Source organism: Pocillopora damicornis, chromosome 7 (assembly GCF_964200805.1).
Source record: "Pocillopora damicornis chromosome 7, jaPocDami1.2, whole genome shotgun sequence".
Taxonomy (NCBI): Eukaryota; Metazoa; Cnidaria; class Anthozoa; order Scleractinia; family Pocilloporidae; genus Pocillopora; species Pocillopora damicornis.
The window spans coordinates 4,453,589-4,473,825 of record NC_142676.1 but is presented as its reverse complement, the minus strand read 5'-3'; the positions used below and the strand labels follow the sequence as shown (position 1 = coordinate 4,473,825).

Genomic DNA, 20,237 nt, shown 5'->3' with positions numbered 1-20,237 from the left:
GAGTTAAATTTCTGAGCCTTTCTTGGTATATTGAAAAATATAAGCTAAATTTTCGATATCTGAATGTTACATACTAAATTATTCACTTCAGTGTCGGTGAAAGTCGCGGTGAGGTAAATATCCACCACAGTACACCTCCACATCGGTGGATAATTGTTAAATATGATCCGCTAGGCGCAATCAGAGGTCGACTCAGATTCGACCTGTCGAAAGGGTAAGCTTTCTCGTAACTAGCTTTATCGTGCAGTATGTGATAAACCAAGATGCATTATTCAGCCGAAAACTGGTTTCTTAAGCAGTAAGTTTCACACCAGATGATATTAAGTTCATGAAGAAAACAGTGGGCTGAAGCGATTTCAATTCATCGATTTTGCGTCTAAAGTTTCGTCTTCAAGTAGTTCCTGTAATTTTTTTGTCTCGGTTGCTAATGGGCGATAAACAAAATCAGGATTAGTTTCCAGTTGTGTCATCTATCATTATTTAACCATAGCAAAATATGAAATTTGATATCGCAGAATCTGAAATGTGCTATTTTCTTGAGATGGCCATAATACCGACATGAAAATTCCAATCTGGATCTCATAAGGAGCCAATTGTTCTTAAAAACTACAAGGGTAGGAGGGGAAAGTGGTATATAGTTGTCAAGTTTGAGGTGGCTTTTTATTTTAGAGGCCAGAGTTATGGTTCGCTCACTATAAATTGTCCACTTGAAAGGCTTACTTTACGGTTAGTGGTTCCAGATATCTGCTCAATGATAGCAGTTAATATGAAAGCAACCTTCGCAGTAATAAACACTGTTTGAACAGTAGTGAAAGTAAGGCCTGTAGGTGATTAGAACTCATGACCTCTGCGACACCGGTGTAGTGCTTTACCAATTAAGCTAACAATTGGGAACTAATCATCATGTTGGTTCCAAATAAACCCGTGAAGTGATGAATAATTGACGTGAATATATGATAATCACATACGTGATCTGAGGATAGAGACGTGACTTCGCAGTAGAGGAAAAAATTCAGGCATGTACGGGATTTGAACCTATAACCTTTGCGATACCGGTGCAGTACTCTACCAACTGAGCTGGTCATTATGTTGATTCCAAATAGTTTATTTGCAACCAAGTTTAGCTTGTAAAACGTTTCGCGGGAGAAACGCACGAAGACACAACCTAGTTATTTTCAAATGGGCATTTTGTACAAATAAAAGAGACGACTTACGAGTATTTCGAACATAGAGGGGTTTCAAAATTACAAAGGTGGATCGATATTATGTTCCAGTTACACAATAACACCAGGTATTCCCCAGTACAAGTGGAGGCAACAAGGTTACATGGCACATTGGGCCATATCGTACGAAAGAAACTCTTTGAAAGAATATTATTGGTGATGTTTCCCTTCGCTCTGCGTCATGACAATCTTCACTGAACATTTATTTCATAAGCATCAAAAAATCGGACCAAACAATTCTATAATGGTCAAAATTCTACGCTGTTAATGGCTTTGATGGTAGACTCTGGAAGCGTTTTGTTTTTCGCGCTACATAAAACATTTTAGGGATGATAAGTACACAAACATCCATTCAAGACAAAATATTTGCTCATTAATTTATTCTTAGACATTACTTAAGAATCACAGTCTTTCTTAGGCTTTGCTTTTGATAAAAAACTGTTCGCTCCTTCTGGAGCCAAAAAGGGACTATTACTTCTTCATTATTGAACAAGAATGTAGCCCATAGTTTTGATGTTTTTATCCCCATTATCGGCTCCCCATTGGTGCACTGCCACATTTCCACACGAGTTCGAGTAGTCAGGATGACCTCCAGTACCAAAACCGATCCTGGAATCACAGCTGTTGCAGTGATACTGTTCGTTAGCAAGGATACCGATTCGAGCCCTGGGTTGTATGGCGCCAGAACCTGCACACAATGCGTTAAATCCTTCCCAGTTGCAGTTTGATTGTAGTGACGCATTTGAAGGAAGCAGTGACTTCCATTTGTCTCTGCCCAGTGAGGTTTGGCGGTATTTCCCATCAGCGATCAGAGAATACAGGGAGGAAGCTGGCCTGTTGATGGCGATGAAGTTGACTTTTTTCCCGCTTTTCATACCGAGACAGATCCTGCTGAATTTCGTTTCCCAGTATGTTGGTAACATTGTCTCATTCCCGTCAAACCCAATCGAGCCAGCAGAAGGGTTGTATCCTAGCGTGTTGGTCCAAATTAACTTATTGTAATGAAAGGTGTCCTAATTAATAAAACAAATCAAATCGTATTATTTCTGTTCAACATCTTTGTACCACAATGAAATTCAAATGCATGAATAGAAACACAGTAAACACCTTTCCCGTTTTAATCCCAATTACTACCTCCAAAATCTCGGCCCTAAACCCGAACCTCTCTAATTCCACTTGGAGGTTGTAATTATCTTGAGTCTGCTGTACAAGTTTTTGTTTCATTGAAGCCTGTGATTTATATCTTTTAAAGTACAATCACTACTTTTCGGTCTACGTTGAACAGGAATAGAACACGTGAACTCAATTGATTTAAAAATCTTTTGACTTTTTTTTGCAAAAATGATAGATTAAGATTTGCGAAATTCGAATGAACACTTTTGAAGAAGAATTTTTATGAACCATTTTAATAATTTAAAGAAGAGAGGAAACTGTCTTTTCGAGCATTTTTATGAGCATCGTTTCATGTTTACCTTTGAACCATCCATCTTCATCACCAGGGTCCAACCACCACCCCCACATCCATCAAGTGTTGTCATGTGACAGTAAACTGGAAGGATCTTTTTCCCCAGCTTCAGAGGGTATGCCTTGTTGACATCAGATCTGAAAAGTGAGGAAAATAACAAACAACGAATATAATCAATTCTTGAGAGAAGAGGTTCATGTAAAGTATCGATTCGGAGTCTCTATAACCTGAAGCGACAGTCGAACCCAAGGCAGCTTGGGATACCAGCAAAACACATTCTCTAATTTTTAATTTATTGTAAAATGCGTTCTGATGGATGGAAAGAACTTACCCATTTGTGTTGTACAGCTCCTTACAACTTTCAGCGGCTGGGGCTTCAATTTGAAAAAGAAACCAGAGAGTAAGAATTAGATTGTTCAACTTCCCTCCTATTTGACCCAAGAGAGGTTTCTTGCCAGACTACGCTGAAGAAGACTAGCAGCGAAAAACTCATGATCCATACCGAAAGTGACTTAAGTGTGGGAGCAATGATAATACACTATCGTACTAAAAAATTAGTTTATCTCTCAAGAAAGCTTTTGTCCTCAATCTTACAATAAAACATATATAAAGGAAAAGCAAAGAAGTTCAATTCAAACATCAACAGGGAGGGCACCAGTCGTTATTGATCGCCTGTGGGGGGAGGGGGGGAATTTGGGGGCATCACATTGTTTTCAAGGGGTAACGGGGGGGGGGGGGGGAAATCAGTCGTCGCCAACAGAGTATAAAGGGGGCTATAGAAAATTGACTGCAAATCAACTTCCAACGATGGAGGGGGAGAGGGTCATAATAAGAATATTACAGAGCCTAAGCAGGAAGCGGGGAGGGGGGGGGGGATTGCAGTGGCCTGAGATGTAGTGGCGGGTTATGTTGTTGTGTTCATGGGCAAGACACAACTCTCTCAGTGCCTCTCTCCACCCGGGATTATTAATGGGTACGGGAGGGAGTAACCTTGCGATAGAATGGTATCCCATCCAGGGGAGAGTGGTAATACTCCTAGTCGCTTCATGTTACATGAAAACCGGAATAAGCTCCGAATGGGTGGGCAAATAGGCTACAGACTTTACCTCATAAGGATCAGGTAAATTTTATGGTTTCACAACCAAAATCCTCTCACCCCCTTTTTTTTTTGCCCTACAGCAGATAAATACGACTAGTCCCTACTAGCTAAACATCTCACTTGCAAAGTAAAAACATTTTTTGAGCATCGCTGTACATGCACACTCCTTGATATGACGATATTAAAGACCAGTTGTGAATTTCAAGAATACTTACGAGTTTCTTCGCAAGAATTGGCTGAACAGCAACATTTCAATTTGCAGTCCTCGAACGCTGAGTTCCAGGTCACATTCTGGCAAGACTCGCTTAAGTTACTTTGAATAGCTTTGTCCAGCTGAGGGAAAAAAAACATATAATAGGATCCCCATCATAACGATTACATTTTTTTATTCATATTTTAATATGGGTTGTAATGTTAAAAAACATGATAACACACCCAGAAATTTTCGCGCGACTTTATTGGTTACCTTGCACCACGTGGTACAAAATCGCGGGAGAGTTATCACGCAATAGCCCCCATTTACGTTGCTATTTGTTCTTCGATTATATCCGTCGAAAAGAATTAAAGACAGCGGAAAAAACCAGCTTGAGACTTTTACTTTTAATCTTTATGACTCTCTGTGGAAGGAAAACGTGGAGTCGAATGGTAGTGACATTAATTAAAGAGTTGATTTTAAATGCTGCTCCCGAAAGTACAAAAAGATTCAACAAAATTTTGCTGTCAGCAACAGCTGAATTTTTTGGCCGTTTTATGGCTAACGATTAACCCTATGGATGCCACATTATCGATGGCTCGATAACGTCCCTGCTAATTTTTAACAAATAGGCTCACTGTAGTCGTACATGTGTTCAGTAATACATAACATATAATGTAAAGATATAGTAAGAAAAAGGAGTGGCACACCAGGAGCATCCAAGCGTGTCACTGATGATCTTATTCGATGACGATGTTCACCTTTGTCACTGTACAGTTGAGTACCGAGACATCATCGCTGGTTCTATCTGACTTAGACTTCACCTAAAGCAGGAAGAGCGGTATCCAAAATTAAAATGGAACCTTTATTAACTTATATTTAAAGGAAAATGTTGCTTAACTTGCCAGGAGATATAAGTATCAAAAAGATCGTGAGCGCAAAATGTCGGATTAGTAGGATGTATTCTGGTGATCAGACGAAACGAAATGTTTTTTAGTATGTACGTCAATTTGTGCGCAAGTGAATGCAGAGGGAAAAACTGAGAATTACTAAATACAAAATTCAAATTCACAAAATGACTAATGTCCAAACAGTGGACAATTATAAACGATAAAAACCAAAAACACAAGGCGAGAAAAGTAGATAGAAACGCTAACTTTTACAATCGCTATAAATTTAGGATTTAAAAACAAACTTAAATAACTTAATCTGCCAGAGCATTACCAAAGTACTGCAAGCAGACCAAACGGGAAAATAAAATTCTAATTTCTAGCTATGGGCAGGCACAACCATTACATAAATGTTTACCTTCGTCACAGTACTTTTCAGGTCTGTTACATCCTTACTTCTTCTGTCTAATGTAGACTTTACCTGGTTAGAGGACGAATAAAGATTTCCGCGTTAAGTGATAATTGTATTCACAGCATTTGAACAGGAACGTAGTTAGGATGAACTTGTCTAGTCATACGAAGTCTTCATATGTGTGTGAACTCAATTTTACCTTGGTTACGGTGCTGTTAAGCTCTGATAGATCAATTCGTGATCTATCTAACTTGGACTTCACCTCGTTAAGGGATGAGTTGTAATTTTCCAGCTGTAAACAAGATAACAGAGTTTCAATAGCATACTCTGACCCTTCAGAAATGTGTTCGTTCCTGTGGAGCCGAAACAATGTTCACAACTTTTCAAGGCACCAATAATCTTGCACTGATATTGTTTCACATTTGCAACAATCGAGTAAACTTTTACCTTTGTCACAGTGCTGTAAAGTTTGGAGATATCATTGCTTGTTCGGGTCAACTTAGAGTTCACCTGATTTAAGGACGAATTGAAGAGTTCCAGCTGCATAGCAAATAAACGATTAGTGAAAAGATAGAGGGGCCGCAGCCAGGATAAGACATCTTGTAAAATTTAATAAACGATCTCTGGCTAAAACTTTTAAAAAATACGAGCTTTCGGCTGTTTGCGCTACAGCCTTACGGTTGAAGGCTGTAGCGCAAACAGCCGAAAGCTCGTATTTTTTAAAAGTTTTAGCCAGAGATCGTTTTTTAAATTTTACTAAACGATTAGTCTTTCTGTTTTCCTAATACCTTGCCATTGCCCCTATGAAGCCAAACGCAGTTCACTTCACTGTTGTTTTTTTTGGTTACTCTGTTTTAAGGCACAAATCTTTGTTCTTGATTTCTAAATTTCCTTTTACTTGGTTGAGACGGTAAAAAGTAATTGGTAACATTTCCATAAGTAGTTTTTGCTTTGAAACATTATATGAAAAGCATATTTCAGGGGAATCATTTATACTCTAATCACCCTGAAACGACTATAAATATTTTTAAACTAATCTTAATAAACACGAACACAGCATCCGGACCGGGCATCTCGTTTATTGATGCAGGATACAGCGAGCGTTACATCATCTATAGCCCCTTGGGATTCATCATACTTACAAGCCGCCTGAAATGCTGCTACAGTTAACACGAATCATACATGATGAACATACTTCAGTGTCATTAGCAAAACGTTACAAAATATATTTTTCTTTTCTTTATTAAATATTGCATGAAATCTTAAATGTATTTGTCTTTAGATGTGTATGCTATGCAATCCATGAAGAGCAAAGAAAATTTAAAACTGACAGGAATGAAACGGATGTTGCCAAAGATTTCCGTTAAACAAGATCTACGTACATGTGTAGTGATGAGGCAGTGAGAGTCTTTTTTCACGTTGGGAAATAATTTATAATGGTAGATGGAGTGAATTTTGGATGAAAACAGTACCTCGGAAATGGCATTTAATCATTTTCTGAGTTAAAAATGATTATTATCGAGGGAGATTTCTAGAATCTATTGAGCAAAAACATTAAAATCTTTACCGTTGTTACAGTTCTCTTCAGTTTGGCAAGGTCGCTCTTTGTTCCATTCACTGCGGCCCTCACATCCTTCATAGTAGAGTGAAGGTTTTCAACTTTGAGGGATAATTCCGATCAGTAAAAGTAACTGACGTTTGTTACCAGATATACCGTCGATTAAAAGAAATGACTCATTTCTTAGGAAACAGACTGACATGAATGAAACGGATGTTGCCAAAGATTTCCATTACACAAGATCAACATGTGAAGAGACGATGTTTTGAGATGAGGCAGTTACGGTCTTTTTTCACGTTGGGAAATAATTTTAATGATAGATGGAGTGAATTTTGAATGAAAACATTACCTCGGAAATGGCATTTAATCATTTTCTGAGTTAAAATGATCATTGTCAAGGGACATTTCTAGAATTTATTGAGCAAAAACATTAAAATCTTTACCGTTGTTACAGTTCTCTTCAGTTTGGCAAGGTCGTTCTTTGTTCCATTCATTGCGGCCCTCACATCCATCATAGCAGAGTGAAGGTTTTCAACCTTGAGGGATAATTCCGATCAGTAAAAGTAACTGACGTTTGTTACCAGTTATACCGTCGATTAAAAGAAATGACTCATTTCTTAGGAAACAAGGTAAAAACTTACAGATAGCGTCACCCTTTTTACAGTGCTTTTTAGCTCAGCAAGGTCATCGTTTCTTTTATTCAATGTGGACTTCAATGTCTCATTCAAAAACTGGAGGTACTTGAGCTGAAATTAAGAAATCCAATTAGAATGACAGGAGCTTATTGCATGCATAACAGATCCTGTGTGGTTCATCCAGATAAACATTAACTGCACCGGTCTCTTATTGCAGACCAATATTTTGCTTAGCTAGTTCCAGCGGTGTATCTAAGGGAAGAGGATGTCTCTCGATCTCCCCTTTGGAGGAGTTTTTCTTCTTTTTCTTTCTTTGCGGTAACTCGTAAATCCGAAGAATCTACATGGCATAAATCTCCTCCAGTGCTCGATTTTCCATCTACCTCTCTACCAGTCCTTCTTGCCTCGTGCACATGAGCCCACTGATAGAGAAGAAATTAGGTACAGCAGCAGTATGAGCCACTGCATGGCGAACTCTCCCCTCCCAATCCATTCTATTAAGCCCTTACCAATTCAGAATTGCTTGTCGTATTTTTCCTTTCAAATTCCTTCTCGGGTGTTTGACTTTCAAGGTGTTGAGGCCCTGAAGTGGAAAGAGTTAAAGCAAATAAAACACATAAAGTCAAGCTTTGTCGGAAGGCCTTAAATGGAAGATATCAAGAAATTGCGGGTGATTTTTAAAAAACAAACCATTTTGTTCCGAGCATTTACATCCATGACCAATTTTCCGAGACAATACCAGCAAACTAACAAGGAGGACAAGGAACAAAATTAAACACGTGACAACGGCCAACCACAATAGACGATGGTTGGACTGCTGCTTGCTTGGTTTTATGCGTTCTAGATCTTCTTGCAAGATCCATGAGTCATCTTCCATCTCGGTGTGATTCTGGTCCTCTGCATGTTCCTCAGCTGATTGCAAAAGTATGGGCTTGTCTGAAGCCAACTCTCCTTCTTTGAAGGCTAAACTTCTTAATGCTTGAGCAAATCTCCTGTGCATTCTGGAAAACGTTCTGTGGAGTGTTTCAATCAGTTATTATTTAAAATTAATCATCTGATGTGTACCCAACTAACACTGACGTGTTGACGTGTTGCTGTTTTGACCAGACTAGGGTAAAATAAGATTAGAAATATCTGCTGGTCAAAGAGAACTTCATTAACTCATGATGTCATTCAACACGTAGGTTAGCTTCTCTAATGCTCTGGGTGACGCAAATAGTGGCTAAATACCGGTAATAAGAATACGTTCTTATGTGAGAAAGACAGGTTCCTCTCATATATTTCAAGTGAGGGCTACACATCAGCCAAAAAGTGTTATTGAAAGCACAAAGACGTAAATACATGAAAACAAAACAAAAACATTTGTTTACTCGTACACTTTAGGCTCTTCATTCTCACGGTCGCTGTTCCATTCGTGTTTCCATTTTCGATATAGTTTCAAGTTTCAATTTGTTATTTTCCTAGTGAAGACTGACGCAGGCATAAAACGCTATTGAATTACGACATTTAATATTTACAAAAGGAAGCGGGGTAATTTAATGACAGCCTACTTGAGATTTCTGATGTGTACTAATAACGTTGTCACCCTCTACCTTCGCCAACGAACCCATTTTTGATAATCGCACACTACTCTGGCCAAAAGCTAGAGACTAGTAGAGGGACAGTACCATCAATTTAAAACAAAGCTTCTGAAGTCTTTTCTGATGCGTGCAGAAAGTCGCTGTGAAAGCGACATCTTTCCCCTTTTCATGACTCAGGGGCGTGATAACGCCATTTCATTTTTCCAAGCCTTAAAAAGCAACGGCTAAACAGCCGACTCTGGGAAAGATGTGGTGCATGGCGAATTTCCCCAAGTTATCGCCTGGTTTATTATCGAGGATGATGCGAAGGAGGGGGGTAAGGGGGTTTGAACTGACAACTGTTAAACTAATGTCTGAATATTGGGTCACGCAATTATCACACGACAGTAAGTTTACAGACGTGAAAATATTTCAGGAATTGTCTTCCTATTCAACCTTTACGCGCGTTAAGTTTTCGTTGAAGTGCACCCAGTCGTTTCCTTTCCCTCCCCTTTGTTGACGTCGATGTCTCAGATACCGTGGACTCCTGAAAATCAGTGTGTTGCAGGATTGGAAACAAGAATAATCCATTTTCATAAAAGAACGAGGTACTGCAAAACTGAAAACTCTCTTCTGATTGCCATATATGACACCTTTATGTCCAGATATATGTCCAATGTTTCAACCGTTAAATCATCCTCTTTACTAATTCTTAACGTACTCTGAGAAATAATCCGTCTGCGGATACTAGGTACCCATCAACTAAGTATTTTATCGAGCCAGCCGGTGTTTCTATCGACGAATTCATGATCATTAGTTTTCAGTTGCTGGCTATCAACACGGACAAAATTTCGGCTTCTGGTGTAGTTTTACTATATGTCAACTAGTCAGCTTAATGTTGATACTGTGCTTAATTGTTTCTTTGGCCAAATATTCATTAATAACTCTCGTAACTTGAAGAACGTAATGTTTATGTACTCACCACGCTTTAGTCACTTCCTCAGCTTCACCACGCACAGAGAAAATCTGATTGAGAGCAATGACTGGCTAGGCTGATTGACGTCATGTGACCCTATGAAAAGCGAGCGCGAGCCTCGCGGAAAAGAGAAAAAGCTTGGGTCACGTTTTGACACCTGATAACTGTAAGAAGAAGTTGTGCCCTCAAGAAAATAAAAGGGCACAACAAGGTTTCAAACAAATATTCGTGTCTCCGTTTGCAGTTAAATATTTTGAGTACCCAAACTGGGAAAGAAGTCTTTCTTCACCTGCTACAAACGTGTTATTTGTCGTTTCATATTATCTTAAAAAAAAAAGTTGACCAGTTGGCTTCCATCTCATGTAGTCGGCCCAGATTCTTGGCTTACATCCAGTTTATTCAACGTAGGCTTTTCACTCTTTTTTGCTTAACGTGCCTACCTTCTTGGAAAGCCCTAGGCACTGTTACGGTGTCGTGTAAATCCGTAAACCTTATTCCAAGCCCCTCACGGTTTTCAAAATGGCGGACTACATTTCGACATTCGTAACGATTCTTGTGATCTGGATCAGCTTCGACTCTGGCCATCGTTGAACGAATCTGATTGGGTTTCTTCGGATTCATTTTGATTTGTTGGGTTTAGTTCGATGTTTTTCAGCGTCTCACCCTTGCTTTTGGACTTGTTATCGATTGAACATGAAAGCTACGTCGTCAAACGTTCTCACATGAGCGTTTTAATCTGAACAAGTCTAACATATCCTTTAAAAAAATTGTCGATTGAAAGGGAAAAAAAAGGAAAAAGTAAAGAAAAGAGAAGAAAAAGAAAGACAAAGATAAGTTGACGTGGCCAAGGTTCGAGCCCTTATACTTTCAGACTCGGGGGGGGGGGGGGGTTGGTATATATATTGCACTAGGTACGCAGAGCAAAGTGGCGAGGTTTTGCACAAAAATATATTTGACGCGCGTAAAAAGATTGTAAACTTCTCAGTTTATAATCTCCTGTGCACATTAGATAGACATGTATCTACTCTACGGATGTTCCGCCAAGTCTCTGCCGGTCAATTGATCAGTGTACAAACACTGTTCTAACCAAGTCCTCCTTTCTTCATAATTTTGGCATTGACAAGAGCTGTTTATTCCGACCCCTCTGCATTTTAAACCACATTGTTTTTTTACTACAATACTTTACAACTTTATAACAGTTTACTCTTGAAACTGCGGGGATGAGGCGCACAAAAATAGAGGTAGTTTAAAAGTGTTGACGGGCCTGCACGACTCATGCCATTTGAAAGCGATTTAAAATATTCTCCCTGCAAAGTTTATCTCTAACCAGGATATCTTTCAATGACTTTTCTTTTCTACTTTTTGAGCGCCTCAGGCCTCAGTTCCAGAGTTCTGCCAGGCAGACTAACAACGATTTTTTTTTTCACTGATGTTCTTCTATTCACGTAAAGGACTTAACCAAAAAGGCGGTACTGCTCGTAGTCCATGATAACCTCGAAAAATTACACCCAGTCAAATTTCAAATGCTCTTGGTTTACTTTGGTAAATTACTCCGAGTACCGCCGACTCAATTTTCTACATGGCGTTATACAAAATTAGGACTCAACGACAATTGAAAATTTCTTAAGTTATCACATTTTATGATTCATCAAATTTTATCACGTGCATGCAATTTAATTTGTCTGAGTACGTGCAGCGAAGCTGTTGAAGATAAAAAAAAAAAAAAAAAACCAGTTTGGGTAGTTGTGTGCGGACACTATCCTCTACCACCTTAAATTGAGCCTTGCTTTTCATAAACTGTTCGTTTCTAAGAACACATTTTGTCTAAGAAAAAATACCCGAGAGTTTACTTAAAAAAAAACCAGCTAGGGGCTATTACTACTACATTATTGAACGAGAATGAATCCCATGGTCTTGATGTTTTTGTGCCCATCATCTTCTGCCGATTTACCCAGTGCCACGATTCCACAGGCGTTCGAGTGACCACGATGACCCCCTGTGCCAAAACCGATGCTGGAATCACAGCTGTGACAATGATTTTCTTGGCTAGCAATGATACCGATTCTAGCCCTGGATTTAAAGGCACCACCCGCACAAAATGCGTTGAATCCTTCCCGGGTGCAGTTTGATTGTAGTGAGGCGTTTGAGCGGAGAAGCGACTTCCATTTGTCTCGGCCCAAAGAGGTTGGGTGGTATTTCCCATCAGCGATCAGAGAGAACAGGGAGGAAGCCGTTATATTGATGGCGATGAAGTTGGTTTCTTTGCCGTTCTTCATACCGAGACAGATCCTGGTGAACTCAGTTTCCCAGTAAGTTGGCAACATGGTCTCTCGTCTGTCAAACCCAGTCATCCCAGAAAAAGGGTTGTATTTCAGCTTGTTACTCCAAATTAATTGATTATAATGAAAGGTGTTCTAGTAAACAAAATCAAATCATCAAAATGATTTTTTTCCCCGCGTGACATCTTTATTTAAGTGAAATTTGAGGACGAGAAATATCTGCACTGCATGAATGGAAAAAAAAAACCAGTAATCAATTTTCCCCCTCTAATTTCAGTTGATATAGTGCCTTCCCACTCACTATAATTCGAGCTTCTCTAATTTTCTTTGAAGGGGCATATTTTTGTTTCACTCGCGCCATGTAATCGATAACTTTTAAAATACAATCATCTTTTTTTCTCTAATTTTATCTATTTCTGAACAGGGCACGTAAACTCAATTGATTCAAAAAATCTTTTCCAGGACTATTTTGCAATCATGATACATTTACATTTTCCAGTTTCAAATAACGGCGCCAGAAAAATAATTATTTTAAGAACTATTAAATTGCTTACGATTAGTGCATTTGTGCATTTTTATCAACACTGTTCCACGGGCATAGGGTAAAATATGGACTGGACAATTTTTTGGATCGTTTTTTGGGACCATTTTTTGGACCATCTTTTGAACCATTTTATAGGTGGAGGGAGGGAAGCACACCATTAGTTCTCAGGGAGGGGTGGGATGCAGTCTATCAGTATTAGGGGAGGGGTGGGAGGCAGAGTTTTTAGTACTCGGGGAATTGATGAGAGACGGACTATTACTACGCAAGGAGGGGTGGGAGGTGGTTGTAATAGTAAACACTACTGGTTACTGGCCCAGCGCTAAAATTTTGACATACAAAAAATCAGTCGAAAAACCAATTAGAATAGTTTGTACGATCGAGTGAAACCTCCCACTCCTCCATGAGTAATAACACTCTTCCTCACACCCCTCCCTCAGCACTAACGGTGTGCTTCCCCTCCCCTTTAAAATGGTAAAAAAAAATGGTCCAAAAAAAAAATGGTCCAAAAAAATTGTCCAAAAAATAGTTCACTCTATATTTTACCCTATGCCCTGTTCCATGTTTACCTTGGAACAATCCATCTTCATGACCAGAGTCCAACCACCACCCCCACATCCATTAAGAGCTGTCATGTGACAGTTAACAGGATGGATCCTTTTACCAAGTTTCAACGGGTATTCCTTGTTACCGTCAGATCTGAATTTGTAGAAAATGACATGAAAAGAGTGTAATTAAAAAATTCCTAAAAGAAGAGGTAGGTTCGAAGGTTTGATTTGGAGTCTTAATACCTCACAACGAAAATCGCGCTGAAGGCAGCTTTGGATAGGAGCAAAAACACATTCTCTACTCAGTAGCTGCAGGGTTTTTAGATCATTGTAAAATGGATTTTGCGAAAGGAAATAAACTTACCCATTTCTGTTGTACAGTTCCTTGCAACTTTTAGCGGCTGGGGCTTTAAGGTTGAAAAAAAGAAATCAGAAGAAAGCAAAGGAAATTTTGATCTTTCTCTATCAGTGACCTCATCACCTGACGAAGAACCCTCTTTCTTCATCGGAAGTAGACAAATGAACTTGATTATAAACATGGTGCTTCATGGGCACCTCCGTACATCATTGAAGCTCTACCACAAAGACCATACTTACGTGTTTCCTTAGAAGATTTTCCACTGAAATTGGTTGCAGAACGTGATTCGTGTTTGCACTCATCATGCCCTGCGTTCCAGGTCTCGTTCTGGCACGACATGCGTAAGTTACTTTGATTGGCTTTGTTAAGCTAGGTGTAAGAAAATTTTAAAAATAAGGATACCAACAAGATCATTACAGTAACTGTTATTTGTTATCTATATGTTACAATACCGGTTGATTTCTCGCGTTTTTTTTTCCTTAGATACTTTTAAAGATTTTGCTGTTACTCTCTAATTCAAACGATCGCATTGCATGGCCCTCTTAGATTGCACAACTCGATGAACAAGAAGATCCGAATATTTAGGTCTCATTGTGCACTGTAGTTCTACGTCCTCGGAAGGGGTCGGATAAGCAAGCCGAAAAAAACACAACATGAAATCGAAATCATTGAGAGAAATAGTCGTTGAGGAATGTTATTATCTTCTTTCCATTATCAAGAAACTTGGATAAGTCGACAATAAATTACTTCATCTTATCGCCAGACCGATAATGTCTTTGATAACGTTTGTCAAATAGATTCCATGTTACTGTGCAACTGTTTAGTAGCAGATCACAGTTGACGTCTAAATGTGGTTAAATAAAGAAAAAAAGGGCATCCGAGAGGCAGTGAGGTGTGGCACGGATGTTCTTACCGCAATTTGACGATTTTACCTTTGTCATGGTACAGTTCAGTACCGCGAGTTCATTACTGGTTCTATCTGACGCGCACTTCACCTGATTAAGACAGCAAGAGAAGTAATCAGAAAAGAGCACCTTTACACACGGCAACAATCGCATAAACTATTACCTTAATCAAAGTGCCGAGAAGTTCTGAGGGATCATTGCTTGTTTGTTTTGCCGGTTTTATTAGATATAGCTTGCTCTACCCTCCAGAAATATACTCGCTCATATGAATCCTAAACAAAGGACGCTTGAATGCTGTTTTCTTTCTTACATAGCACCATAAACAAAAGAGATTTGAAAATAAAACTGAAGAAGTAAAATCAGTATTAAGTAAATGTTTCCAAAGATTTCCGTTGTTGGTTGTAAGGAAATTTCTTCAACTTGGAAAAGGGACCAATGATAAATATGGCAGGTGGAACTAAACGAATGAATAGAAAAATGTCTTCAGAAAAAAAAATGTTGATAATAAGTGAGGTCTTTACCGTTGTAACAGTTTCTTTAAGATTAGCAAGGTCCCTCTTTGTTCCATCCAATGCAGCCTTCACCTCGTTCATAGCAGAGTTGAGGTTTTCAACCTAAAGTGAAGATAAAGATACAACACATAACTTCTTTCGGCATTTCCAGTTTTTCTTCAGGAAGAAGCTTAGACATTTTAACAGTTTCCGGCCCTATTTCTCATAATTGATTTTAGAATAATTCCACACTCGTTCTTAGGGTACTACTACAAATGTTGTAATCTGACTAGCTACTGGCTACTTACTCCATGGTGGTAGTGAGTAGTTACTAAATGACATTTTTTAGAATCCTTAACTAAGAAACGGCAAAATCTTTACCGTTGTTGTCATTCTGTTCAATTTGGCGATGTCATTCTTTGATTCATCCACTGCGGCCTCCACTTTGACCATAGTAGAGCTGAGATATTCAAGCTATCATGGTGGATAAATGAATAAAGCGGGTAAGTTTCTTAAGAAACTGTGGTGCTGCGCCGGTAGAAGAGAATAACAGGGTAATATAGTATTATCAACTCAGGTGATAATACTAAATTACCCTAACATGGGAGATGGTTGGTTAAAAATGTAATCGGAAAAAGTAACCGACATTAGTTACAAGATGGACACACGTTTCAAAGAAGTCGAACACATTTCTAAGCAAAGAAAGCAGAGGCTTACAGATACAGTTACCCTTGTTATAGTGCTTTTACCTCAGTGAATTCATCATTTCGTTAATTTGATATAAACTTCAATGTCTGATTCAAGGACAATTGGAGGCATTAATCTTGAAATTCAATAAAAATACCCAAATGTCCCATATTCATCTGAACAGTTATCGTATCTCTTGTTACAGATAAGCACTTGGGTTAGCTGTTAACCTGACTGTGCCCCCTCAGTTTTTTAATTACTTCAGAATATTAGAGAGCTGTTTCGTATTGGTTATTCTCTCTTAGGTCCCTTACCGAATCAGAAATACTTGTCTCATTCTCCCTTAGGAAATCCTTCTCAGTCGGTGGATTTTTATGGTGTCGGACCCCTGAAATAGAAACAGTCTGTCGCAGGAGACAAGGTAAACCCTGCAACTCCCATTGATGACCAAGACAGAATTTCTCCTTACAATATCAATATAATATCAATACAATATCAATACATGGCGTACAATATCAATACAATATCGATACAATATCGATACAATATCAATACAATATCAATACAATATCAATACAATATCAATACAATATCAAGCAGAAAAGTGATGAGAATAACAGATAAACAATAGTTAGAGGATTATTAGTTGATCAAATACCAAATTCTTCAAACTAACATCACAAGAACTATCTGGCAGACAGTAAGGAGAATCACTGATAAAATCTTGGGAGTGAAAGGATTAAAGTAAACAAAACACACACTCATATAATTTAAGCTTCGTAACTGGGCCTTAAATCAAAATATAAAGAAATTTCAATAAAATAAGGAGAAAAAAATTGAATAAAACCTAACCATTTTGTTCAGAGCATCCACACCTGCGATTAATTTTCTCGGACATTATCAGCAGACCCACGAGAAGGGAAACGATCAAAATTAAACAAGTGACGATGGCCAGCCACAATAGACGATGGTTGGACCGTTGCTTGCTTGGTTTTATGCGTTCTAGATCTTCTTGAGAGATCCTTGGGTCATCTTCCGTTTCGGTGTCATTCTGCTCGTCAGCATTTTCATCAAGTGATTGTAGAAGCATGGGCTTATCGGGAGCCACCTGATCTTCTTTACAGCCCAGATTTGCCAAGACTCGTGCTATCCTCCTGTGCATTTTGGATATCTGTCTGTGAAGTGTTTTAAGGAGAGTGTATTTTTAAAGAACTCATTTGAACTGTAACTCAAATTTATCAATTATAACGGTTTAGTTTGTTTCTACACTCATTTATAACTTTGGTTTTTCATACCATAGCATTTCTTGTTTTTTTCGTCTTCTTTGTCTCTGTAATAACACCTGGGTTTTTACTTAAAGTGATTCTAAAATAATAAATTTGATGAAAGCAGAATTGGAGACCTAGTCTGAGGAAGAGGTTAGTTCAAATGTTTTACTGTTTTTCATCGAGGAAAGAGAAAATTGTAGGTGCTAACATCGTATAATCAAGTGGGAAATTTGGGAAAGTGCGAGTAACGCCTGCAAAAAAGTTGTATGCAATTCTTTCAAGGGTTTAGTTAAACTAGAACCAAACAAAGTAAGTGATCGGAGACAACTTTCGTTGCCCTGAGTATACGAGTTACGAGTTACAAAATTACTAAGACAGGTGTTCTGCTAGATGTATTAAACCTCAAGTATCCTGAAGCGTTGTGCTCATTTAAAAATATTTAACTGTCCGGTATCGAATGGAAGAAACCAATATTATGGCTACTCGAACAGATTTAAAAGGTGAGCCTTGTAACAAAAGGTCCTGGTAGTGCGAAGAAATCTCAGTGCAAACTTTGCAGTCATCCTGAAAGCTTGAAGGTAACCGGCTTTTATTTCTATTGTGGCGGCGTTATATTTTTTCTAGACCATAAGTGCACAATTTTCATATGAAACTTTGAAGATACGTACCATTAAATGGTGTAACATTATTCATGATTGTACTCTGTGGCTTTTACTTTTGTCACCGAGATTACATTGACTAGTATTTGTTTTCCAATGCACGGGAGAAATGGTTGCTTTCAGCTAAAAGTAAATTCAGCTTGGCAACACTGGGTTGAATCATTTTCCATAGAGGGTGACACGGTGAATGAGCTGATGATTGGAGTCGAGGGAACCAGTCAGAACACCAGAACACCAGAAATACAATATCTGGAGTTTCAAATTTGATGAATATATATTTGACACAACACAGGATGTTTTACATAAAAATTTCGGTTTCTATCTAAGACTGTTCATGACGAAGGTAAAAACGCAATTAAATTCAAAATATGAAACTCGCAAAGCTTTAACAACGTTTTTCAATGAGAACCTAGTCAAAGCAGCCGTTTATATCGTAATTGGTATTGTTTCAGTCTTCTAATGAACACTCTCCTCTTTCTTTACTTCGCCCTCAAAGCCATCATTAATAGTCACACACTGCTATCGGTAATTGTGGAGAAGCTCTTAAAGTGAAAGTATCATCAATTTGAAACAAAGCTCTTACAGTCTTATCTGGTGTAGCAATTCTCTCTGAAAAGCGACTTCATTTGTTTCAAATGAGCCCCTCTCGCGCAAAAAAATGTGCTTTGGGCGACTTATACACCAAATACTTTTCTTTCATTTTCTCAGAAGGATAATGGGTATATCTTCTATTCTATGAAAGATACGGGGGGATGGAAAGACTCCCGGAGTTGGACAGGATGGTGAAACATTTGAGCAATTGTCTTGCTGTTCAATCCTATGCATGCCTTTCAATGAGTGTACCAAAGGCTGCCCGATAACTGTGGATGACGAACACTTCATAAAATAAATATTCTTTCCTCAGGTGACTACGGCAATTTACTAAGATATTTATCTCCCTATTGGCTACTCAGCGGGTCAAGATATCTCTCGAAAAAACCGTCACTAATTTCATTGGCACCGAAAGGGAGTCAATGCATCTCTCTCCTTTGGATATGGAATTTGTGACACCGTATTGTCTACCATCACTATGCTAATCTATTAATGGATAAAAAACAGGGTTTTGAATTTCCTTATTATTTTGAAATGTTTTAGTAGCACAGGATGTTTTTAGCAAAGGGACGAGAGCCACATATGTTTCCACATAAAACTTTCCGTTTCTGTCTTGGGCTGTTCATGACAAGGGGTAAAATACGATTGAAATTCGAAAGATGAAACTCACAATCACGTTTCCGACGTGTTTCAGTGATCATTTTGATCATATTTTTTAGTCTTTACTCGTGTAGCCAGTCCCTCTGAAAAGGGTACCTTTTCCTTCATATTCGTCATTCTCATGCAAACATGTGCTTTGCACGACTAAGGCGTGTAACATTTCCTTTTCATTTTTCTTACCATTAACAAAAAAAAGTTTCTATCCGACTCTAGGAAGGTTGCTGTGCATGGTGAGATTCCCCGAATTCAAAAGCCAGTTTACAGCTAAACATAAACTGAACAATCAAGGAATTGTTTTTCTGTTTAATATTGCATGTGTTATCATCGATAGTGGACATGAGACTGAAACGCACCCAGTTGTTTCATTTTCCTCCCCTTTATCGACCTTGAAATCTCAGATGCCCGAAGCTGTTGTTTAAAATCCAGTAAGGCGCAGGATTGAAAAAAGAAAGGTACCGAAAAGCTTGAAATGCTGATCCATTGCTTCTATAAGTCACAATTTGGAATAAAAGCGTTTTTCTTCAATCCCAACCCTTAGTAACGTGTCTGAAATATGTCTTTAATGCATAAACAAGTTGAAGATTCTCCTTGCTAAATCTTAACATACCCTGGGAAAATATCCGTCTGCAGATATTAGGCACTCAGTCTTAGTTACAGACCCAGCCCGTGCTCCTATCTACGAATTTATAAGCAGCTGCCTTCTCCATTTTGGATGTTGTTCGCTTCATTTCTTTTTCAGTTGTTTAATATCTACACGGACAAAATTTCAGCTTTATTTTCACCACATCTCGAAGAGTAAGCTGAGATGTTTTTACTACGTAACTGAGTCTTTGGTCCAAATAATAACTCAATGTAACTTTCCTCATCCAAAGAACAATGTTATGTACTCACCACGCTTTGCTATGTTCACCAGCTTCACCACGTACAGCGATGATCTGATTGAGAGCGATGACCATAAAATTAGGTTCGCTCATGTCACGAGACCTTATGGAGAGTCGTGCCTTGGAAAAGAGAAGATTGGGGTCGAACAATGAGGCATGCGCACCTTCTCTAGAAATCGAATATCATTTCGTATTATCAGCTATCACTTTGAAATTTTCCACTTTGGCCAGTGTCTGTATGTGGTTGAAAATATTTTCAGATCTAAGTTTGAAACAAAAACGTCACTCGAAGGTATGCTGTCCTTTATAATAAGGTTCCTTTGTCTATTCCTTGGTGCATGGTATATACACATCTTTGG

The 20,237-nt window shown here is 38.5% G+C and overlaps 2 protein-coding genes across 11 annotated transcripts in view; both read right to left on the bottom strand.

The window, feature by feature from the left end:
• Positions 1–1,587: 1,587 nt before the first annotated feature.
• LOC113686050 (putative skeletal organic matrix protein 5) overlaps positions 1,588–20,237 on the bottom strand; it is a 30,981-nt gene continuing 12,331 nt past the window's right edge. For 4 of the 10 annotated variants that reach the window (XM_089212171.1, XM_089212177.1, XM_089212172.1 and 1 more), the window contains 2 exons: positions 2,696–2,825; positions 1,588–2,236 (listed from right to left, as the gene is read on the bottom strand). In XM_089212171.1, coding sequence (XP_089068297.1) covers positions 1,706–2,236; positions 2,696–2,825 — 661 coding nt within the window. In that variant the 3' untranslated portion in view covers positions 1,588–1,705. Of the gene's footprint in view, positions 2,237–2,695; positions 2,826–3,019; positions 3,063–4,002; positions 4,121–4,690; positions 4,805–5,288; positions 5,352–5,481; positions 5,575–5,729; positions 5,823–6,849; positions 6,943–7,283; positions 7,377–7,481; positions 7,587–7,984; positions 8,059–8,165; positions 8,489–10,016; positions 10,122–20,237 lie in introns of those variants that run through there. The other 6 variants (XM_089212168.1, XM_089212170.1, XM_089212169.1 and 3 more) reach the window with 4 other exon arrangements.
• Positions 11,116–20,010, bottom strand: LOC113686047 (uncharacterized). Its single transcript, XM_089212181.1, has 10 exons — positions 19,889–20,010; positions 16,672–16,994; positions 16,134–16,207; positions 15,514–15,606; positions 15,163–15,255; positions 14,669–14,731; positions 13,976–14,105; positions 13,743–13,785; positions 13,400–13,529; positions 11,116–12,424 (listed from the first exon to the last, which is right to left on the bottom strand). The coding sequence occupies exons 2-10, from the start codon at positions 16,979–16,981 to the stop codon at positions 11,897–11,899; spliced, it is 1,464 nt and encodes a 487-aa protein (XP_089068307.1). The 5' UTR covers positions 16,982–16,994; positions 19,889–20,010; the 3' UTR covers positions 11,116–11,896.